This window comes from Homarus americanus, unplaced genomic scaffold (genome assembly GCF_018991925.1).
Source record: "Homarus americanus isolate GMGI-L3 unplaced genomic scaffold, GMGI_Hamer_2.0 scaffold1024, whole genome shotgun sequence".
Classification (NCBI taxonomy): Eukaryota; Metazoa; Arthropoda; class Malacostraca; order Decapoda; family Nephropidae; genus Homarus; species Homarus americanus.
The window spans coordinates 1,591,973-1,617,181 of NW_024715228.1; the positions used below are offsets into that span (position 1 = coordinate 1,591,973).

Below are 25,209 nucleotides of genomic sequence, written 5' to 3' on the forward strand. Positions count from 1 at the left end.
GTTACTTCACTGTAACATGCTTAATAAAATAAAAATTGTATAAAAGGATTTATAACTCATAGGGTTGTATTGAAGTGAATTTTATGCTTATATGTAGTAACTTCATCCACACTGAACCACAAGCAAACAACGGGCCCAATAAATGACATGCTTGACATTGTACACTCCTCTATACAAATGTTTGTGGATGACGCAAAATTATTTCGGGAAATCGAGAACCAGACTGTGAAGAGCTGCAAAAGGATCTCTGTGAGCTCCAAGAATGGTCGAAGAAATGGCTGCTGAGAAGCAATGTCACAAAGTGTAAGAGGATGCACCTGGGGCGCACCAATGGTAAGGACCCGTATCGTATGTCCCAACGTGATGAAGAAACTGCACTATTTGAAACAATGTGAGTAGGACCTAAGTGTGTATGTTGACAAGGGTCTGAAGTTCGCGGGTCATTGTGAGAATGTAAATCAGGCAAATAAATTATTAGGTCTTATAAGAAGGTTGTAACGATCTTCAAGAGTGAAGTGCTTCCCCATCAGGAGTACTGTCACCCCATCTGGTCCCTGAGATATGCTAGGGGCTGTCAGTTGGTTGAAAATGTTCAAAGGAGGACCACCAGACTGGTGCCTGCACTTCGGCACCTCAACTACCCTGAGAGACTGGAGTGCCTGAACTTGCCTAGCTTATACTACAGACGGGCAAGGGGCGACCTAATTGAGGAGTATAAGCATCTCAAGGGGCGACCTAATTGAGGAGTATAAGCATCTCAAGGGGCAACCTAATTGAGGAGTCACTTCCCTGAATCCAGTACCCTTCCAATTTAATTTTCAGCCTTTCATGTGGTACGCTGTCAAAAGCCATGGCAAAATCTAGGTACTATATATTGTCGATATTGCCACCGTTCCAGAATTTGGGTCCAAACATCCAGTAACACAATTAATCAAGGTATAAAGAATGTTACTACAAAACCAGTCTTTATCACTTGTACTTTACACATTTTTACTATTAATTGTTGAACAGAAAATTTAAGGAAAATAAAATAAATCCAATGCAGACTATACATGATAATGATGAAAATAATTTTGGTATAATGACAAACATATTATAAAACATATATAATAATATACTGTACTGTACTGTATTACAATCCAAGAATTCTTATAACCAATTTGAGTACATTACAAAATGTCATTCTGTATAAAAAAATACATGGCAACACCATACTGTACTTGTTTATGGTACAGTTCATGAGTTAACATAACTTTTGAAGTTGATGTTGATTATTCTTGTTTGAAACACTACCCATGACCCCCTGACCAGATCCAGTTGAGAAATTATGTACTGGGTAGTTGTCCATAATCCATGACCAGAATTACAAGACATATCAGTACTTGTACAATACAATTATGTAAATTCTTTCCCCATGACCAAAACTAGATGCTCCAGTACATAGCCTGATGAGTCTCTGCACCTGAACGGTGAAGGTGACAACATGATAATGGTGATAACTTGAAGATCAAAGTTTCAGAGATTTATTTACAATAGGAAATGAGACATTATCTAAGGGTGTGTTGCAGATCATATCGAGATATACAGTACAAGCATACCTCTTGGGTTACCATTTCATTATAATTATATAAAGACTGAAAAGTGGTTCAAAAGCTCCACAAGACCATGTGACACTCAATTTTCTCCAAACCGTGCATGCAACGAATGAGTGGCACACACTGATTAATGTACTATTTAGCTGATCAGCTCCCACCTTTGCCAATTTTGAAAGCTTCCTCCTGTAGGATTACAGTAGCTTGTTTTAATTAATTTTACTTTTGACCCAGAATATTAAAAAAAGACCTGCAGATGATATTGCTGGGTATATGACCACCCAGTCAAGGAAATGCACCAGTGTAAAGTTAAAAATGCTGGTCATAAGATGTGTGGGGGCAAGTGAGCATCAGATTAATGGTGATGCTGTAGTTGCTTGGGTTTGGCTACCTCAACCCTTCTCAAGAATGCAAACAAGATAAGGGCTTTTGCCCAATCCACCACTTCGTTAACAGCAACTAAGACAAGTTGCTCAAGGAGTATTTTGTAAGAGTAGATGGAGAGCCAGTTGGGCTCCATGTAGGAAATTAGTCATATTAGGGATGACAGCCAATGGTAGTCAAGTCTAATGCAAACTCTGACTGAATACCTTGTACTGTATACTGGTAACTTCTTCAGTACTGTATTATTTATTGATTCCCATTATTATTATAAATTAATCTTTTTAATTATGGTATAAAATATGTTAATGTACAGTATTCATAATGTGCACAGCATCATTTTAGTGTTATAACCAGTACAGTATTCAATAAAGCTCTCATGTATCACTTGTAGGTAAGCTGTAGTGGTATCACAAATGCATCTCTACAGTGCAGTACATGTATTTGGCACAGTACTGTCATGCCTGTACACAGGTTCTATGGTTAAAATCCAGTTGTCAGGAAACCAGGAATGTGGGAAAACCATACATTTTCACCACCATGCTAATTCACGTGATACCTTGATAGGCCCGAGTCAAACCTGCAAGAACTGTTCCTGTATTATTGGAAGATGTTAAAGAGCTGACACAAGCATCTGGGAGTGTCCCACTTTCCAATTCCCCCCCCTACCCCCACCCTAAGAATGGTCAAAATTATCCTCCACAATATACAGTATATAAATTGATGTATAGAGAAGTTACCTGCAAGTAGTCAAAACCATGAAGGATAAAATCACAATATTTAAGGGTCTCCTGTACATATCTGGATATAAATGGAGGAAAAGGCTGTTTTGTATCTCATAGTACAGTACTGTATGTTTAACCAATTGTCAAAGGCAGTGGTTGAGTAGTGAAAGAAAACCGGAAATTGACAAATTCTGAAAACCATTGTTAATATTTTTTATAACAAATGTCCTTAAAGAGGCCTTTAGTGTAATTTTAGCAATTTTTTGGGAAATAATTTTTTCATAGGAATGTATGTTGAGTACAGTACTATTATATAATGGAAGTCAGTTAGAAAATTTGTTTTACTTATGAATTTTTTATTTAAAAAAAAAGATGGGGTCTGCTTGTAGTTATTAAAAAATAATTAATATTTATATACATTAAATACAAATTATTAATGCTTTAAATAAGCCTAAGATAATAATTTATCTTATTGTGCAGAATCCCCCGCTCCCACACAAAAAAAGCCCAGTTTGGTGTTGGTCCCGAGGCTGCTGGATTTTATACATTGAACTTGTATGACAGTTAACTCTGGTATGGATGAGATGCCATGAAGTGAGAGAAAGAGTCGGTCCAAATATATGAGAAATGGAAATACAATATATTGTTTGCTCACGTTGGAAAATTTCACGCAGTCCAGGAAAATGTGAGTGACTTGCTCCATAACATAAGAAGGTTGATATTGTAATGCCACTCATTAAAACTGGCATTAACTTGGCCTTCAATCAGGTAAGAGAACATGGGTGTTGGAAGGTAATAAACATTATAAAATAAAATCCAAAGGAGGTCTAGTATTATACACTTTGTACATGATGTTATATGTATGAAACCTTTAATACTTCTTTAAGAAAAACCTCCCGATGTACCATATACAGTATTCATACTAAAGTATACATATAATAAATAATCGTGTATATCTTCTGATTTTAAAATATTGGCTAGCACTGCACTGTCAAAATATACTTGGACTTAAATATGCACATAAAAATATTTTTACATTTTCAATAAAAAAGAATTAATTCCAGTGGTTCACTAATAGGGTAAATTATAAATTATTTGTATAAAGAAGTACTGGAAGAAATATAACATGATTTTACAAAAGGACTTATAATATTTACAATATGGAAATAAGAGTTATCATTATTACTAAAATAGACTTTTACTTGTGATGCTGCACTCCATGTTATAAAACACAACACTTTAAATATTGTAAGGTACACTAATACTTCACTATCACTTCTCTTTATAGAGCCACTGGAAGGTCCTTCTAAATACCACCAAGTGTTGTAGTGCAATAGAGCATTTAATAAAATTGAAAACCTTTTGTTCATATTCTTACAAGTGTATTGTGCCGGTATTCTCTTAACACACGACACCAGAAACTTCTCTGACCTTTGATGCTTCATAACATACTTCATCAAGGGTAATGTAGAGAACCAATGATGGTACAAGAAGGTGTTACTATTTTATTTGTGCTTCTTACTAGAATAATACTGATGGTCACTGTGGTACTTGTGGTCTACCTGGTACTTTCGTTCACGGTTAGAGTGGTACTGGTGGTCACTGTGGTGTTTACGTTCACTATTGTGGTACTGGTGATCACTGTGGTGGTGTTTACGTTCACTGTTGTGGTACTGATGGTCGCTGTGGTGGTGTTTACGATTGCTGTTGTGGTACTGATGGTCGCTCTGGTGGTGCTGCAGTTCACTGTGGTAGTGGTGATCGTTAGTGTACCGGTGTGATGAGTGCTGGCGTTGCTGCTGGGTCTTGGGTTGGCTTGTGCTGTTACTGCTTTTTTCTGGAATATTGCTACTGGTTGTTCGTTGATATTTATGACCTGAATGGTACTGGTGGTCATTCTGGTGATACTGCTGTGACTGCTGCAGTTTTTCTGCTAATGCATGGTCATATGTGGAGTGAAGCATGAGACCCAAAACACCAGCACGGTTGGTCATGGCTTGGCGCACGAGGCGCTCCTGCTCCAATAGTTCATCAAGCTTCAACCACTATAAAGAAAATAATTCCATATATTGTATAATGTTCATCATTTTTATTCCATATTCTACAATACAGTATTAGAACAAGGAAGAGAAAAACATAAATAAGGTACAAATAAAATAAAATACAGCCATCCCATACATTACTGATATCTACATTGCACATATGCAATTTGTAAATTACAGTACAACTGATAAGTCCACCATAAGCCATGAAAATTCAATCATATAGAAATGGGGATAAATTTGAAACACAATATTTTGCTCAAACAATATTTTTTTTAACTCTTTGTTTTAGCATGGATTTGATACTCTGTTTATCAGTGATTTCATACTGGTACTTGTCCAGTATGTTTGTTGTAAACACACAGTTGACTTGGCTTATTTGAATTGAGTACACTCACTTGGTCTTCATATATATTTTACTGAAGACTGAGCAGTTTCACTCTTGTTCAACAGGTCTGGAAAGTACAAGTGGCAGCAGTAGTCTTAAAGGAGCCAGTCAAGCCAACACCTGCACCTTTAATGTAAAACTGGAAGTGTTAAGGTGGTTTGATGCAGGTGAGGTGAGGCAGACTGTCAGCCCGGCTCCCTCCTAAAACAATACAGTAACTCCCTTTCCACTACCTAACTTGTGTTACCATCTCACACACTGATCAACATAGTTTCTGGTAAGTTGACTTCAGGTATTCTGTGCTTTATTAATAAAATATTTTCAAATAATTAATTTTAATTAAATATGTGATTAAAAAGGTTTATTACATTCTTAAATGTGGTTTTATTATGTCTTACGGTGATAATAGAAGTACGTTAAATATGAAAATTAAGTTTGAGTTCATGAATTTCACTTAACGGGCAACTTTACAAGAATGTATCCTTTCTATAATGCTAGGATGACTGTATAGGATATACACATACAAAGCTTCACCACCCATGGGTTTATGCTCCTGGACATCACAGATGGTGAAACGGACCTTTGGAAAAAGAGGGGTTAGGATTGTGGCTATGAATGTTACCTGTCTAACTCTTTCCATGTCTATTTCAGCCCGCCGTAGCTTTTCCCAGCAGTAGTGACGAAGACATTTCTTTTTTGGTGCAAGGCAAATTTCCCCAGTCTCGTCAAACACATTGGAGGTCAGAGGAGCTCCACACACCTGAAACAAGTATGATTATTTGTAGTCAAATCCTTATCTCTATTGTTAATCTATTTAGAAGTGAATAATAAACCTTAGCATATCTGGGTTTCTTTAGCTTTATATTCCAACAGCTTGCTAGTGAAACTGTGCAAAACTGCCATATATTTAACAAGAATTATAGTTTCAGGACCTTATTCACATAGGCATTAATATTATATATCAATGAAGATAGAAAATAACACTTGATTTTGAGAAGGCACTCAGTAAATCATGTGTCATTTTACATTCTATGTAATAATCAAGATATAACTCCAGCAACAGGCTTTATGTTACCTCTGAGTCAGATACAGTTGGGGCTTTGGTGTGCTCCGGGCACATAACACGTAACCTCTTACAATAGGTGAGGCTGCTGGGGTTGTAGAAGTCACAGAACATATTGTTGCCCTCTATTCGTGTCTTGTACATAGAACCAAAGGTTGTTTGACTCTCCAACTATAATTGATAGAAAAGAAAAATATTAAAACCTTATACTCTATTTATAATTAGTCATGTAGTGATGTGGAAAAGGAAGGCAAAAGGTGTTTACAAGTTAATATATAGAAGAGGTTAATTACCTGGATATAAAGTGACAATTGACAACACTCAAATGGTTGATAATTAATCCCTTCTTTACCAAAATATTGTTATGTGGTACACGGGCACTGCATGCACAAGCGTTCAAATCACATTGTGACAGATGACCATGAGAGCATGTATCACGCTAAGAAGCGAATGTTTTCAGATGGAACGTAAAATCAAGGTCTGGGCCTTATTTTTACACCATGTAGTGGCAACACTCTTCCATGATGTCAACAAAGTCTAGGGAAATACTGACGAAATAAAATGTCCCGAAAATCATCCTGCACCCATTTTTCATGCTACCTCCTTGACAAATTATAAGTGTTTATGAAAAGTGTAGTTGATCCCATGCAGGTGGCTAGTAGTCTCTTGTGTTTTCTGTGGATTGGATATGCTTTATTCTTTGTAGTCATGGCATCATTCGACACTTCTGATAGTGAATATCAGTTTAAAAATTACTCAGAAAGTGATGATAATCTTTCAGATGACTCATTAGAGAAATATGACAGTGCTTATGATCCTGAAAAAAGAGACAAATATGAGTGAAGACCGTAGTACTGTAGTGGCAGCACCTCTGCTTAGCTATCAGCCAGCAATGGTCCCCCCCACACACCTGTCATTTCTCACTCATATCAGACCCATTTACAGACAAATAAAAGACAAGACTTTTTTTTGCAAGAACTCGACATCACTCACAAGATAAATAAACATAACATTATGCTGTATATGCTATAATTTTCACACATATAAATTTATCCATTTCGCAGTTAAGAACAATTTAGTATAACACAATACTGTACAGCATATATAGTACAAGGGGTGATCAAAAAATTAGGTGAATGGTATACCACTACCAAGGAATGAGTCTGTGGTCCTGAGATTAATACTGAGTACCATGTGGATAAGCCTAAAAAAATCCTAGAACAAGGAAGTAGACTCAAGAACTTAGTACTTTCAAAATAAGAAGTTGGAACAATAAAAAAAGGGATTATAATATGGACAAACCTGGTGCATGCCATGTTACTTTGGCCGTTTTATTAACTGTTACAATGGGAAAATAAACCCGCCAATGGTGTAGTTCCAATCACTATGGTTGAAGGTTGAGGGTAAATTATAATAATCATACATACTACAGAAATACAAAGAGGTAAAGCTCATTATCAGCAAGAGCATTAATACACTACAGGTTAAGGGAATAAATCATATGAAAAAAACCTGTATCGTATCTCAAATGGACTAAAACAGTAACACTTATTGTCCCTCACTGAAAGTATGATGCTGATATTAAGCATCTGTTTCCTACATTTAAAGCTGACTTGGGCATGGAGGATCAACAATAATATATTAAAGCATTAACTAACCTTATTGAAGCAGTTTGCCATATGCCGTATTGCTCGTCTGGCTTGCACTTCATGACCACAAGTAACGCAATAGATATACACACCATCTCCGCCTTCCTCTTCACCCCCGTCATCTGCATGGGGGTCAATCTCTGCTTTTTTCCCACGCTCAAGTAACCTGTCTAACTCCTGGAAAAATAAGAACAAACACACCCATTACCATATTTATCAGTCTATGGCAAACTATACAATATAAAAAATATATTCCCAGGTCTCTAATGTCATTCTATACTGCATTCACTCCCTTCATATGATACCTTCCTCTCCAAACTCAAAATTAATGTAATCAGCTTGTTCTCTACAGTAAACCATCATCTTTAAGTGGGTTGCAAGGGGTCATACAATTATGAAACCAAACAACTTCAAATCCATTAAGTGAAGGGAAAATGTGGGCTTGGATCCAGAAACTGCCGAGATATTATCTAATATTGTCATTTTTACCCTACTGTACCGGTATGTACAATTGCAGGCAAAAGTTTGCTCCCTGTGGTGGAGCCGAGTCACAAGAATGAGTCTCCGAACTTACTCACCCTGACTCTCATCTGGTGTGAGTGTGCTGTTTTATCTTGTTTGTGGTTAATACTGCTTTTATTTTGGAGGGAGTGAACTTCTGACCCAGGGTATACAGTATTACAGCCTTATTTATTATATGTTGTACACTAAAGTGCCTAATTAAACAAATTCAAAGTGTCAACAACAGTGCCTGGGTATGGTAGTGCATGAGACTCCACTTTTTCCTAAGAACTGGAAAAACTGTTTAAAATAATTATGATAATTTTATGGATATATATTGTACAATGTACTGTGATAATTCGTTAAAATATTGGTAAGTCATAAGCAATTATTGAATATAGTAGTTTCTTTATATGTAATTTTGAGAGGCACAGTGTGGGTAGTTTTAGATTACACCAGGGAGTTGAGATTCTGCCTTGCCAGCTGTTCCCATCCTGTGCTTTGGCATGAGGAAGGGCATCCCTGTGTAAAACTTAGTTTCAACATGCCTGATGGCAGCTACCAAACAGGGAGGTACTACCGCCTGGGAAGAAATTGGAAGCATAATGTATTGCCTAATGGTAGACCCTGATGCCATATGGCATCACCAAAATTGTGATCAAGTCCCAGGTTGCTGATCTGACTTTCTGCCTCATTTACACACAATTGCAGGGTCTCAATTGTTTCTCTTACTATTGACAACACAACATACATACAGTACAGGGTATATAATTTCTCACTCTTGATCTTTTTTTTTTCATTTTTGTATTTCTTAATGTTCTTTATTATTATTTTTATTGTTGTTATTACAGTGTTGTTTATATTATTATCATTATTATTTTATTATTTATTTTTAAATTTTGTATTATTTATTAAATTTATTATTTATTGTGAATTATTATTATTATTATTATTACATTATTATTATTATTATTATTATTATTATTATTATTATTATTATTATTATTATTACATTTTTGCCCCCCAGGCCCCAATGTGGGTCAGTGACCTGTGCCCGGGTGGGCTGATCCCTGTAAAAAAAAAAAATAATAATAAAAATAGTAAAAAATAAAAATAAATAAAAAGAATTTGAATGTACCAAATGGCGTTGATCCAGCTGCTGAAGCACCTCTCTTGCCTCCAACTGCTGTCGTCTTATCTTTTCCAACTGTCGAATATCACGATTTTCAGCCACACATTCACTCATCTTCCATTCCTGTATACGTTGTGGCAGTACCTGGTAAAACATCAAACAATTCAAATTTAAATAAGGGACAGTCATGCCTATAGAACCCACTTTCACTTTAAAATTGATATAAAATTTACACAAAAAAGAAAAATCAATGGTTTAAATAAAAATAGTATAGGTATACAATTTGCATTAAAAGGAACAAATTGAAAACAAGAACAATATGACTACTGATATTTTTGCACTGCAAATAAAGAAGAAATAAAGTGGAGGATTCAGATGATGGCATTTGAATTTAATAAGAATGCTGCAATGAGGGGACAATAAAGATGAAGTAAAAAAGAAAATTAGTAAACAGATGAACATCATTATAAATTAATTAGGGTATATAAGAGGTAACAAACATAACAATGTGCTCAATAAAGGTAAAATACAACATAAACTTCTTACCGAGTATATTCTTGCTTCTGCCAGCTTTAGTCCGCACTCATCACTGCAATACTTGCTACTGGGCAGAGCTGCCTTTATGCACTGAGGTCCGAAGCACTGAGTTTGGGTGGCAGATTCACCCTTGAGGAAGCCTCCATCAGAATCTGTGTCTGAGGAATCTGATTCATGACGACCTTTTCTTTTTCTGGCTCCGCTGTTCTGATCTTTCCTCTGTAGATGTTGAAATTATCTCAATCAAGTAATTGAAAAACAAGAATGACCAACAACTGGTCACTGGCTGTGTTAAGCTAAGCTTGAAAATTCTCCAACATGTGTGATATACATTTATTATCAGGTCAGAAAAGGTCGGCCATCAGCTAACTCAGCCATTAAGTAAAGATAAATTACAGTGCCGAAAGTGTTAAGACAATACTGTACAAATAAATATTCTCTAATCATATTTTGATCAATACTTATAGGCTTTATAAAATTTGGGGGCTGGCCACCTTCTGCTTGATGGGAAAAGGCTTAAAAAAGAACAAAAGAAAATACTGCTTCTGTAACACAAAACTAATAACTGTTTCCAACTAGTTTCCTAACGGACTATTAATCACACTCAGTGCTAGCGGCTGTGAGTATTAGCTACCTTATATGATGAACTGATGAAATTATGAGAAAAACTTACTTTTCGGCTATGTGACTTTGGCTCTTTCTCCTTGGGTTTGATGCACTCCATAATGACAGGATCTTTGATAAGTTTCTTACTCAGCTCCAACATGTCCTCATCACTGCATTCATTCTTATCTTTGAGGACAGTCACGTACTCGTCTCCAGAGTCACTCTTCTTCTGTGGAGGTTTCAGTGGCTTCTCTGGTTCATATTCTCTATGTTTCTTATTGGCACTGGTGTTATTTTTGTTGGACTTCTGAGCAAGATGTACCTTCAAAAATAAATACAAATATCTTTAAATTTAAACTTGTCCACAAACTCTACATACACTCACTTAATAGTATGTAAAAAAGAGAAAAATAAAAAAATAAATCAATGACGATATATGACAGGTACTGTACACACTTTTAATTTACTTATTCAATAATCTCAGGGTGAGGTGGTGCCTGCAGAACCTTCCCAAATAATGCATCTAGCTATTTGATAGTACAATAGTACAAATATCTGCCAGAGAACTCCACCAGTTGTTATGACAAATGGATATGTAATGCCCGTGTGACTGACTAAAACACAGGAGTTTGTTGAAAGAAGTTCTGTAGAATATACAGTAAATGCTAGTGAAAAGAAATACAGTACTATATGCGAGTAAAAAAATGGTGGTCTCATCCTGAAAATCTCATTTTATACCGTGTCAGGAAAAGGAAACTTGTCAACCACACTCAAGGTTAAGGATTGTAACCTAGGCTAGCCCCAAACACTGATAGCTGACACTAATTAAACAAATAGTATAACTCTCCCTTCACAACTCATAACCCATAATGAGGAGTCTTGGAGATGAATATAAACATTGAAGGTTGGGCGCTAACCAAGCAAAATCAATGGAGTTTTTTGTTTTCTTACTGAGTGAAGATTATATTCAAAGAAAGTGGCTTTATCAGTTTTTACTACAGTATCTTATCTCCCTAGTCCAGTGAGATTATCCATGGATCTAGCACAACAAGCAAACAGAAACCAGTGTACCTCGAGAGAACCTGTGATGTTCAGTAAGGTCACACTGGACAGCACCCATCTTACACATCTAATTCAAGTGGAGATTAAGCCCAAGACACAGTTGTGAGAAGTAAACATGCTACTGCTGTACTACCGACAACTTGGTCCATCATTGGCCATCTTGGATTTTCCAGTAAATAAGACTCGGTCCTGCTGAACTCCACGATAAATCCATAAGGGGAAGTGAGAGTTCTAGTTCACCTTGTTCCAACTTTGTTATTAATAGGGGATTTATACTGAAATCTCATTCTATAGCTGAGCCAGGAATGAGCACTCTGTAACTGGCAAGTCTGGGAGGTTTAAATTCTAAAGCTCCAGGGTCCCATACTGTATGACTGGAACATAATAATCAATAATGGAAGACTTTTCTTAAAAATTTCTACAAGGGAAGGGATTTAGACGAACCCTGTTTCCTGTTATTAACAACACAAGATATTAACCTCGAGTTATTTTCTTATGTCATGGAGAAACTAGAACAGATTAATCACTCCTTATTGACTTAATATGCATCCCATCAAAGCAGGAGACCAAGATCCCCTTTACTATATGAGATAGCAGACAGCATCACTAACAGGATGAGCGGAGATTATGCTTATCCTACTAAAAAAAACATAAACTGGAAAAACTAAACTGGTTAAACCCACTATAACTAATATGAAGAAGTAGGCAAGACCCTATATGAAGAGAGGCAGTCTGCCATCTTTTTACATAGATGAGACTTATGTTATATTACTTATCAAAGTGGAAAAAACTCACAAAGTTGTGGCACTGCCTTTTCTTGCATTTTTGTCGAAGTTTGTGTGGGCCACCAAATTTGGGCATGTCTTTACAATTCTCACAACGGCCACAATCTTCTTGCTGGTAACAAGCCTCACATTCACCACATCGATGACTGCTGCTGCTTCTACTGTTCTTGCTTTTTGAGGCTGCACACAAGATTAATGTACAGTAATTTGGTTACAATGATAACACGAAAAGAAACAAATTATATTTGACAAAGCATTTGCAAATACTGTACAATCATGATTTGGATGTAAAGAGGAATATTCAGGCTAACAATACAGTGGTCCCTCAGTTAACGAGCACAATCCGTTCCAGCAGGTTGCTCGTTAACCGAAACCATTGTTTCAATGGGTTTTTGGGTAATTGGTTCCAGCTCACCGAAAATTGCCTAAATTCAACAAAAAAGGTAGAAAAGTACACTTACTTTGAGGTGTGTATGTAGAAGGCTCCTGGATGATGATGATGATGGGAATTAGAATGGGGGTGGAGGAGAAGGAGAAGAGAAGGCATTGGGGTGGAAGAGAAGTCACCCCATGGCACCATTTCACCCATAAAATTTTAGTTCTCTTGGTGTAATTCAAGATTATTTTCTTTAAATCAACACTGCACTGCATTATATATTATCAATATGTAAAATAAATTTCAAAATGACCAATAATTTGCTTGGAAACACAGAAAAAAAGCGCTTAGTTGAAGAGAGTCTCAAGCAAGATGTTACCTCCCCTGAAAACAGAGAGAGACTAACGCCTGTCTGGTGTGTTAACAGGCTGGATGGCATGCCAGAAACTAGTTTCTTTACCTTCAATTATGTTCAATAATTGTTAAAATGACTAAAAAAGTTAATATTAAACTTTTAAATTTATTGAATAGTATAAACTTCTTGATATTTACTAAAATAGTAAGGAATTTAAGCCCTAAAACCGATTACTGTATTGGCGGACTAATACTACAGCTGGTGGACCGCCAAATGCAAGCGAATACATGTTGAAGTCAGCTCGTAAAAAACTCGTTAATCGAGGGATTGCTCGTTAACCGAAGTTAAGAATCTTATGGAAGGTAAATCGTTAACCGAAATCTCGTTAACCGAGGCGCTCGTTAACCGAGGGATCACTGTATAAGACATATATGAAAGTACTGTACTTGTGTATCTTGAACTGCTGATTTACAACATTCTCCAAGTTAACCTCAAAGCAGGCAATTTACATTATACTGTACAGTATCAGCTGGTCTATACAGAGTAGCAAGTCTAGTTTTCCCATTAATTTTCTATTTCTAAGAGTCAACTTTGTAAACACAAAACACAAAGTTTCTAAAGTAAGTGCTAAAACATCCTCCATCTTGGTCTATCTCAGCCTACTCATGTAACTATGTGATTTTCAACAAAATCTAATTTTTGGGCCAAAACTGTCGAATAGGTAAGCCTTAACCCTTGGTAATTTTTCGCCCAAAATATCCTTTTTTCACAGAATTGAAATTTAAGGGGTTTAACTAATTAAGTACTTACAGAATAACACATTAACACCAAAATTGTACTTTGGAAACCCATAGTTGGCAAGTAATTAGCATTGAAAAATGTAATTAAAATTTCCAAGGGTCATTACGGCCACTAATTACCACGCAATCGAATTGTGGACCATATATTCGAAATCAGCAGCTCCGGAGTACTTATACAGGTATTACCAATTTACAAGAGGGTTATGCTCCTGAAAAAACTTGTAAATTACATAAATCGATGTACATTTTCTCATTGACTCCCATTATATAATTTGAGACTTTTGATAGGGTGCCAAGGTCAGAATTTAGGAGACCCTTGAGAGTTTAGAATTTGACATGGAAACTTATAAGAACCAATAAAAGTACTGTGCAGTACTTATGAAGACAGTGACTGTAGAATTAAAGGATAGGATTGGTCCAGTGGTCCACTACTGTTTACAGTTTCTTCTTCTTGGGTAAATATATGAAGGAAATCTACCAAAATATAGAAGATGAACTAACACTTGTCTATGCAGATGATACAGTTATTGCAATAGATGAAATTAGAGCAAGGAAAGAAATATTAAAATTTTATCCAGAAACACAACTGAATGTAACATCGTCCTTGAGAATAAGATATTGAAGAAGTCTAGAAGATTTTAATACCTGGGAATTCCCTTCAATGAAGAGAACACAAAACAAACTGAAAAGTGTCACAAAATTAACCTTGACGTCCATTAGTGAAATGTAGAAATATACAACTATCCTGAGACTAGAATTAACTTGTGGATATAAAACATGAGCCTTGAACTCACGCTAACAAGGAAACTATGGTCAATGTCAGCTTAACATACACTACACCCAGTTTTCAGAAACGCATGATGTACATTAAGAAAGACACTCCCTGTACGTGCAACAGGAATGAATTAAGAAGAGAAGATACAAGAAGTGAAATGCATGCTGAAGCCACACTAGGTTACTTTTGCAGACAGGACAATTAAAAATAATTTGGTTAAATGAAAAGAATAGGGGCTGCAGGACATCCAAGGAAACTTATTATTGTATGCCTCCATGAGAAGACAAGACGGAGACAATGTTATAATTAAGGTAGCAAATAGGAGCTCATCAGTCAGCCAGGTGGAAGCAGAAGAAGTGTTTTGGAGAATGGGTTGTTTTGAGGGATGTGAGGCAAGACAAGTGATAAGTGCCAACCTAACTAGCATAAGTTGAGCTGGGTTAAGTTTTCTTGCAGAAATTCTATCACTTAAATTCTGTTGAAAACCATTATAACCATACAGAGTGGGAAAAATAGAAATTATTACTTGAATGCTTGTCATGTTTGTGCTTCTCTTTATCTCTTCTCTCCTTTTCTCTTCTTTCTTTGTCTTTTTTCTCCTTCTCCTTCTTCTCTCCATCTTTCTTGTCTTTGTCCTTGTGGTGTTTGCTATCATTGTGGTTGTGGTGGTGTGGCTTCTTTTGTTTATATTGGATTTCAAGTGAAGGTTCCTTTAGTCTGCATTTCTGTAAGTGAAGAACAATTAAGGAGCAATCCTCAAATCCTATTTCAAGGTCGAACCAAGATACAGACAACCAGTGGATTATGGCCAAGTCCTGGGCTATAAACACACATTAAGCATTAAATACCAGAGACTGGGATTAATTTGTGAATTAATTACACTTCCCTGTTGCATGTAACTCACAAAAAAGGAATCTTAGAAACAAGTCATCATCATCAGAAGGCAGCATTGAGTTGTGAGTGTCACATCAACTGACACACAATTCTACCTTCATCCAGGTCAGACATTAAAATTGTAAGGCATCAACCCTTTCATTCCAGATGACATCCATGATACCTAATACGAGGGAGGGAATCCAAAATTCCTAGCTCTGGGTTAAGCCTCAAGTGAGGGACCTATCCAGGAAAACATTTTAATAAATAAACATGAACTTATAAGTTTCCTCACTAAAGCTTGGAACCAATGGAAACTAAACCAAAGATTTTTTCAGCTTCATTGTATTTATGGAATGGTGTCCAGATACACAAGTGGAGGGCTCCTGTAAACTCAAGGGGTCATTCCATTAACTTGTTAACACAGAACATACATCACCCAATCCACTGTCCTGTCAACTGTATGATGACTCAAATATAAAAGAGGACAGTAAGCATATCTCAATTGATCTGGTTACTAGAAGAATCTTTGTATAAATCTACAGAAAAAGGTTACTCACCTGACAGAAGAATTTTTTAATCTTGTTGGCTTCAGTCTCGGTGACGTTGATGCAGTCTCCATGGTACCATTCCTCACACTTGTCACATCCACTGTAAATAAGAGTTGGTATCACATTATTTTCCAAGATTTTTTTACCCCCACTTATTGTTACACTTTATAATATAAAAAAATCAATAAAAGAATTTATTTGAATATTCTACTTCACACAATATGGTGTTTGCAATGAAATTTAAGAACACCATGAAGGCAGAAATCTTTCCTCTATCTAACCCTTTAACATAGAATGAAAAATTTTGATACCAAGTACAGTACAGGTAACTCGTGTTTTACACATGTTTGATTTAAGCCCTTAGGACACTTATATCATTTACCAGTATTGTACAGCTCCTCCCCGACTTACGATGGGGTTAGGGACCCAAATCCAGGTCGTAAGTCGAAATGGTCGTAAGTCGAAAATGCTTAAATAATACAAAGAAAATCTAAAATGGGTCTCTCTTTTTCTTCTCAGCACCACAAAACACTCACTTTTAAGCTTGCCAGCCATTTTAAAGTGAATTACAAAAATTTTTTTGGCAGTACACAGCGCAATCACTGACGTTGAGACTTGAAAATACATAATTTGACAAAATTTTGGTACGACTGTGGAGGTCGGATGTCCAGGTGGTCGTAAGTCGAGTAGGTTGTAAGTCGGGGAGTAACTGTACGTATAGCCAATACGGTGGAACGTCGATTTAAAGCGATTCAATTTACGATTACTGATATAAAGCGAAACCCACAATTTAGGACAATGTTTTAATTTAAAGCGAATCTTTCCTATTTTGCGCGAGTCAATCTGGTGCATCATATTTATAATTTTGTGCCTAATGTTTCTCTGGGCACGCTACACTGTCCTAAGGGCAAAGCTGTACTGTACATGTACTCAAAATAATGTACTAAATGATTACTAAAAATTTTGTCTAGTGCAAACTATAGCATGTTCATATTCAAATTAATCACTATCTTATAAGAATTCCAGCACTGTAAACTATATTCTCCCCGGTCATTTCTGTGACATTTTATAAGTAAAAAACATAAACTTAAGCTAAAGGACATAAATAAACAAATAAATACTTCACTAGACCTTCAGCTCCAACTGTCAAGCATGTCACTGTCACTTCCCAGCCAGGGTTTGGTGTTTTAGGCTTAAAGTTTTTATCTTATATAATATCACAGATTAAAGTTAGGAGAATATAATTTGTATTGCTGGAATCCTTGCAAGACAGCGAATAATTTGAATATAAACGTCATATACAGGTATTTTGCACAAGAGATAAAATTTTTTGCTCTTTGTAGTAAAATTCTTAAATTAGAACTAAAATTTGTATGTCTAATGCGAGCTATAGCATGCTTATATTCAAATTATTCTCTATTTTACAAGAATTCCAGCAATGTTAATTATATTCTCCCATGTCAGTTCAGTGACATTTTATAAAGAGAAAAACTTAAAAGACACTCTTAAGTAAAGATAAATAAATAAGCACTAGACCTTGGCATCAGCTGTCAAACATATCACCTCACCTCCACCCCATCTTCCCAGCCAGTAAACAGACCATTTCGAATCCCTTAATTTTAGCTGTGTTGATTTATGAGTGTTTGTTTTAACATAATACTGCAAAAAACAATGTTTTGTTTATTCTAGGAGATGGGCTGAGGTGCATCTGGGTAGACTCTCAGTCTTTTAAGTGTTTTGTGTTTCTCTCAAGTACCAAACTAAATTATTCCATTGAAGCAACACTTCAATTTAGTGCGAATTTGGTTTATGGTTTATAGCGACCTCTCTTGGAACTATCGCATTATATCAACGTTCTACTATACTAGTATATATAAATCATTAAGGAACATCACCAAATAAGTACTCACCCAAAATAAATTGAAACAGAAAACAAAAGGTATCTCCTCATAGATGGAAGGACAATGACACAGAAGCCAAGTGTACTGTATCTCCTCTCTGTGAGAAGGAGGGTTGGACATGGGTGCAACTTCCACATCTATCTCCTTTATAAACTATACACAACTCAGACCATTGACCAATTGACATAAGGATGCTCCCAAATGCCCGAGTCAGGATTTAAGTAAAATAAAAACATACAGTTAACATCACCATTTACACTTACATCATAAACCTGGAAACATCAGCTGTGCGACACACACAATAAACCTGTTCATCCTTTAGTCCTTCTTCACGCAGCATAGTGTTCAGTTTGCTCTGACGCTCAGGAAGGTCGAACTGACGGGCAATCTCCGACTGTTGACAAGAGAGATACTGTAGATTTATGAACAAAAGGATAGGATCTACCTTAATCAATAAATTATTGAAGAAAATTTATTCCTGATGCAACTGAATATGGATGAATAATCAATATTTCTTAACATTTAATTTTTTTCCAACTACTGTACAATATACAGTACTGTACAGTATACTGTATACAGTACAGGTACCTAATTTTATATATGTTCTAATTTGGGTGCAGTGACTGGATACCTTGTGTTTCCTGTTGATTAATGTTGACATGGAATCGGGTCCACACTGTTACATGTAGGAAGCATAACTATTTTGTCTGTTTATACTTGAGTGTGTAGTAGTTGAACTGCTTTGTGTGTGTTGGATGGTTACCATGGGCCAATACAGTATATGCAGGTTGCCAGTGGTTATCATGAGGCAACACGTGCTGACAGATAAAATAATATAACAATAGTACAGTAAACTTTTGTGCCATTGTTGGGTTTGGTAACCTAAGTCAATAGAACAAAGATGTTTCTGTCTTTTGTCTGCCAGTCATAATGACCACCTAAGGGTAGAAAACTGACACACATGTTTACCTTTCACATAAAGTACTTTGTTGATTTAGGATAAAACACTTTTGTCAACATCCATGTGTGTTCTGCCAACTTCAACAAATGTATGAAGCAGCATGACAAATTAATGTCATTATGACCTATTTGAACTTTTAAATGATCTTTAACAAATTCTGATAGTGGACCCCTTGTCGGTTTTCCAAATTCCATAATTTCCAGCAATTCTCTGTAATTATGGAGATATAAGGGAATGATCCTATTATACCATTTTCTTACCAAACAGGGAACAGGTGACTCATGTGTAAGCAACAAGTCTATTCTTGTAACTCGAATCTAAAATTCAACTATAATTTTTAAAATAAATTAACTCCCCTAACCTCAAAAGGAGAAGCAGAACTTGGTATGGCAGTATCCCCTCTAATGAGAAGGCTGAAAGTCTAGGCCATCATATAAATATGCATCTCATGTTTCGCTCAGTCACAAAACAAAAAACCAGGATCATCTGCCTTAGTTCCAGCCCGCTCAGCCATCACAATATACTTTAATATACAGTTGCCCCCTTGTGTTTTAGAATGGCCAGCCCTAGGCCAGCACTAGGTGTGAATTTGTTTAAGGTGTAGAATCTGTTGGCAACACCACAACCACAACCTAAATTAATAAGGTGCATGACCCATTGTCAAAGAATAATCAAAGAAGACCAGACAACTTGCAAACTGCACTGGCTAACCACTATCACAGACTATGATCCATAAATCAACCAACATTCAGGTTTCCTAATACTGCTGGGTAAACAGGGGCAAATGACATAAAGAAATTTGCCCAAAGTTTCACCCTGCTCAGGTATCAAACCCAGAACCACTCACGTGTGAGAAGAGCATGCTGACCACTACACCACAGGCCGCCATCACAATGGGAGAAGGAAGGAGATCCGAGTCACCTGGTCCTGGCTCAGTTAGGAATTACAATTTCAAAATCAATCCCTGATTTCTAACTTAATGCTATTCTTGAGGAACCTATGTATAGGGGTCACAGTAAGCTAGAATAGGGAAGCATGAGGCACCAATAAGACCTTGTTTAGCATTATACCTCACACAGAAAATAAGACTACAATACTCACTTGCCTGATCAAGGTACATTATAAATACAGAAATTCAACCTTAAAGACTCCCTAGTGCCACAGAGTTCATGCCAATACAATAGTATATTCATTGAGGGATCAGTCAATAAAGACCGATACACTGCCTCTTCAGTTCTGAACACACTGATTAATGCATATATAAAACATATCATTTGTCTGAGGAACATTATCATTAGATTCCACGCTCTTGTAACCTCCATCCTAGAGTAACATAGAATTACAAGGATTACCAAATAAGGTGTGCGAGTATCTCCAGGAATTTGTGAACTGCCTTCACCTGACAAAGTGAAAGATGAACCACAGTCGGGCTCCCATGCTTGTAAACTAATAGCTACATACCTAAGACAAAAAGTCTGAATCTGTGATAAGAACTTCAGAAACAGCCTGGCGCTGACCCAGTGAAGTGATGTGCTTAAGAAGACAAAACAATTCAACTTCAGAACATATAGTTCAAAGACTCACCTCCCTACGTTGAGTGTGAGGAGGGAAGGGACCATTGTGAAGTCCATCTCCACTATTTCTACAGGAAAGTTTCCCCTGAAATAAGAAATTGTTATTAGAGATCATGACACTCAAAAGATCAGAATGGTCTCTTCTGTAAGAAATATCTCTAGATCTCTAAAAACTCATTCAAAGAGGAATAAAGCAACAATTTCACCCAGAGGGCTAGCAAGAATACAGTCATTAAGCTGCTAACTGGTTGCAAACAAACCTTGAACCATAAAGTTTCAAATATTCAAGACTAAAAAAACTGTAACTGCGCCATTTTTTATATTCCCTCGTGTGGTGCGGCAAACAGAAGCCACCCTGTCCCGCCTCAGACACCCGCTGCTCCGAGAAGCCTCAGTCCACATGTGCCTACCGTACTGTGAACGCTACTGTGATTACCTCTTCTTTTTGTCCTCCCAAGTGCATTTCATGTGGCTCCGGGACATAAGCCAACCTCATCAAAGGCAAATATTACTAGCAAAGACTCTAAAGTGACCAAGAGATCAAGAATAGTGATGACCTTAACGGAAAAAGCAGTTTTATTGGACAAGCTCAGAGGTGGTGTGAGCTATGGCTCGAGATGTGGTGAAGACTGGCAAATCATTTGTGTCTTTTGTCAGAATACAAGTCTTCAAGTGGAGGAATGTGGGTGGAAGAGGACTGACTGGCTGGTGTGACTGCGTGAGGGCGGGCAGACGCCGGGACAGCAGGGAGAGGCTGGCAATGCGGGTGTTGCCAACCTCAGTGAAATATAAAAAATTTTATTTACTTGTAAATAAAAATTTTTGGTATATAACTGTGTTTACACTTTTCCATTATTATACTACAATATGATTAGTTTCAAATAATGATGTTAGTAAATGCCAGTACAGTGCATCAGTGATCAGTGTGACCACTGGGCCGTGAGTGGAGAGCATGGCGTGGTTAAGTGCATGACCTACCTGAGCTGTTTGGTGGCCACAGGTACAGTGATTCCTAAAAGAGTATTCGCGGTTTTGGCTATTCGCGAGGGTTTCAGGAACGTAATTCCCGCGAAAAACACTAGATGGATTACTGTACAATATTAACAGTTCATATTAGTTTTACCTGCTCTGCCACCATTTCTAGTCTAACATTTTTATATAAATCCCAAAGAAAGCAAATAATTAATCAAAGTGACAACTCTAAATATACCTTAACCTAATTTCAAAATAAATACATATTGTGGTTAATATACTATAGGACTAACCCCCCAAGGGTGCATAGCGCCGATGCGACCATTTCATCTCACGTCCAGAAAATGCCATAAATATCACCATATAAGAACATGAGAATGGAGGAAACTGCGGCGGGCCTATTGGCCCATACTGGGCAGTCCCATTTACACCCAACCCCTATTGCTCATATATCCACCCAACCTATGTTTGAAGCTATCCAGCATATTCGAGTTAATGATATTTGGTAACTTGTTCCACTCATCCACTACTCTATTTCCAAACCAGTGTTTACCTATTTCGCGCCTAAATCTAAATTTTTCCAATTTAAAACCATTCTTACGAGTTCGTTCCTGATTGGATAGTTTGAGTACCTTTGTAATGTCCCCTTTGTTCAGCTCTGACTTCCATTTATACACTTCTATCATATCGCCCCTCACTCTACGTCTCTCGAGGGAGTGCAAATTAAGATGCTTTAACCTGTCTCTGTACTCAAGGTTCCTAATGCTCGGGATTAGTCTTGTCATTCACCTCTGAATTCTTTCCAAGGATTCTATATCCATTCTGTAATACGATGACCAGAATTGAACTGCGTAATCCAAGTGAGGTCTCACAAGTGCAAGATATAGTTTTAGGATGACCTCTCTAGTCTTGTAACCAACACTCCTTTGTATGAACCCAAGTACTCTATTAACCTTGTTTCGAGCAAATACACATTGTTTACTTGGTTTAAGATTCCTACTTATCATTACTCCTAAATCTTTCTGTTTAAAATACCGGAGAAGTTAAGTAAGGTTAGGTAGGTTTGTTTGGTTTGGTTGGTTAGGTCTGTTCTTCATACCCACAAATGTTAAGTAGCGTTTATTTTAAAAATATCCATTTTTTTAACATATTTCCAAAAACTACAACAGTGTCCACTATAATATAACAATGAAAATCCGGCGGTTTTTAGTAATTGTTTTCAATCAATTTCACTCGCAGGTTAGTCCTACATGATTACCCTAATTGTCAACTCCCAGTGTGAGAGAAGAGAATACATACTACATGTAACATCGACTGTTTTATGCAATTTAACGTAACTTAACCTAACCTGATTATTTAAAAGATGGTAAAAATCGCATAAAACAGACTAACGTTACACCGAGGGAAGCAGGGGATGATGGTATATTATAGTATTGATATTACAAATTAATAGCCACTTGGAAATAAGAATCACCATGTTAGGGATAATATCTTAACTCTCGACTTAAGTTGTGTGAAACCTGTAGATTACGTGGTGTTAATAGAGTCATCCTAACCTTCTATTAGGAAAGTCTTCAAGGCATCAGTTTACAGCATTAAGTTACTACCACTAATATTACTGGACACGTATACAACATGACCTTTAATGTGCACACCCACCTTAGACATGTTTTAAAGCTTTATGTAGAGGCCCAAGGAAACACAACCTCCAGTTACGGTTGATTGTTTGTTTACAATAAAGAACCTCGTTATCTTCACAACAAATTAGTTCCAAGAGAAGAATCAATATTACATACAAAATATACAACAATTTACTGTCTGTAATTCGTTTGTTTATATTATGTATACAACTAAATAATTTACTCAATTAAAAAGACTGTAAAGCTTTCATGTGCAACCTTTGCTTTAGTTATTTTCAATATGAAACATGTACTCGTGGTGGTTAGGATTTTCAATAAATTATATTTACCTTAGGATTTTATTGAAAATTCAGAGCATATATTCAGAAATTTATGAACCTATTTGTATAATTTATATAAACCTTGATTTCTTAGTGGATCGTATATTGTTAAACCCATACGAGGCAGGCTCGTTTACACCCTATCCAACCTATATTTGAAGCTACCCAGCAAGTTTGAGTTAATGATGGTATTTGATAATTTTTTCCACTCATCCACAACTCTTTTTCCAAACCAATGTTAGATTTATATCACCAGCCTTAATTTAGGCTGGAAATAGGTAATCCACCTGGGGGGCAGGAGATCTCTAGGGATTACTTTTACTTTTATCCTCTTCGCCACTGATCGGCTCGCTAGCCGCCCGGGCGATCGGTCACGTCTCTGTCACGCACTGTTGGCAAATACTGGGCATGCAACAGCTCCTGAATGTACCTGAACCCGCTCCAGTGTTGGTCAAGTCTTCTCTTGAAAGAGCTCACACTCGGTGCCGTCACAACATTCTCTGGTAGATTGTTCCAAGAGTTTACAACCCTCACTCCGAAAATGTTTGCCCTCACGGTTTTCTGGACTTGCGGCTTCTTCAATCTTGAGCTGTGACCCCTTGTGGGGCGAGCGTCCGCCAGCTCCAAGTAAGGACACTCAACTGAGTAGTGCCCCCTGAGATGCTTATAAACCTCAACTAGGTCCCCCCTTGCCCGTCTGTAGTATAAGCTAGGCAAGTTCAGGCGCTCCAATCTCTCAGGGTAGCTGAGGTGCCGGAGTGCAGGCACCAGTTTGGTGGCCCTCCTTTGAACATTTTCAGCCAACTGACAGTCCCTAGCATATCTCGGGGACCAGATGGGGTGACAGTACTCCAGATGGGGAAGAACTTCACTCCTGAAGATCGTCACGAGGGACGGACCGTCTAGATATCTGAACGACCTTCTTATAAGACCCAATAATTTATTTGCCTGATTTACCTTCTTCTCACAATGGCCCGAGAACTTCAGCTCATTGTCAACATACACACCTAGGTCCTTCTCACACACAGTCTCAACTAGTACATTTTCTTCATCCCGTTGGGACATATGGTACGCCTCCTTACCGTTGGTACGCCCCAGGTGCATCCTCTTACACTTCGTGACATTGAATCTCAGCAGCCATTCCTTCGACCATTCCTGGAGCCCACAGAGGTCCTTCTGCAGCTCTTCACAGTCCGCTTGGTTCTTAATTTCCCGAAATAACTTGCCATCATCGGCAAACATTTGTATGGAGGAGTGTACAACGTCAGGCATATCATTTATGAAACAAACAAACAACAGCGGGCCCAATACACTACCCTGCGGTACCCCACTTGTTACAGGTACAGATGACGATTTCGTGCCATTAATCACCACACATTGCTTGCGGTCATGTAGAAAGTCTTCTATCCACGCTAGGACATTTCCCCGAATTCCGTACCCTTCCAGTTTGATTTTCAGCCTTTCGTGGGGTACACTGTCGAAAGCCTTGGCAAAATCTAGGTAAATATTGTCGATATTACCACCCCGTTCTAGAATATGGGTCCAAATATCCAATACCTTGAGCAATTGTGTCAAGCAAGAGCGCCCCGGCATAAAACCGTGTTGGCAATCTTTTACAAGGTTGTTTCGTAGTAGATGTTCCATCGCT

The 25,209-nt window shown here is 37.2% G+C and overlaps 1 protein-coding gene across 2 annotated transcripts; it reads right to left on the reverse strand.

Moving 5' to 3' along the window:
- Positions 1-1,093: 1,093 nt before the first annotated feature.
- LOC121855456 (CXXC-type zinc finger protein 1-like) lies at positions 1,094-23,352 on the reverse strand. Of its 2 annotated transcripts, XM_042350395.1 has the most exons (13): positions 23,261-23,352; positions 20,640-20,714; positions 18,358-18,488; positions 16,203-16,293; positions 15,296-15,494; positions 12,474-12,643; positions 10,684-10,938; positions 10,020-10,229; positions 9,480-9,617; positions 7,850-8,017; positions 6,204-6,362; positions 5,751-5,888; positions 1,094-4,743 (listed from the first exon to the last, which is right to left on the reverse strand). In XM_042350395.1, the coding sequence occupies exons 1-13, from the start codon at positions 23,267-23,269 to the stop codon at positions 4,204-4,206; spliced, it is 2,283 nt and encodes a 760-aa protein (XP_042206329.1). In that variant the 5' UTR covers positions 23,270-23,352; the 3' UTR covers positions 1,094-4,203. The 2 variants fall into 2 exon arrangements, with proteins under 2 accessions (XP_042206329.1, XP_042206338.1); XM_042350404.1 differs by lacking the exon at positions 20,640-20,714 and having other exon boundaries at positions 23,261-23,329.
- Between the last annotated feature and the right edge of the window lie 1,857 nt (positions 23,353-25,209).

Coding starts and splice junctions, on each gene's coding strand:
- LOC121855456 (XM_042350395.1), bottom strand. Junction 9,618..10,019: donor CAGAAGCAAGAATATACTCG/GTAAGAAGTTTA, acceptor ATGTTTTACCAG/GTACTGCCACAACGTATACA. Junction 4,744..5,750: donor ACATGGAAAGAGTTAGACAG/GTAACATTCATA, acceptor TTTTCTTTATAG/TGGTTGAAGCTTGATGAACT.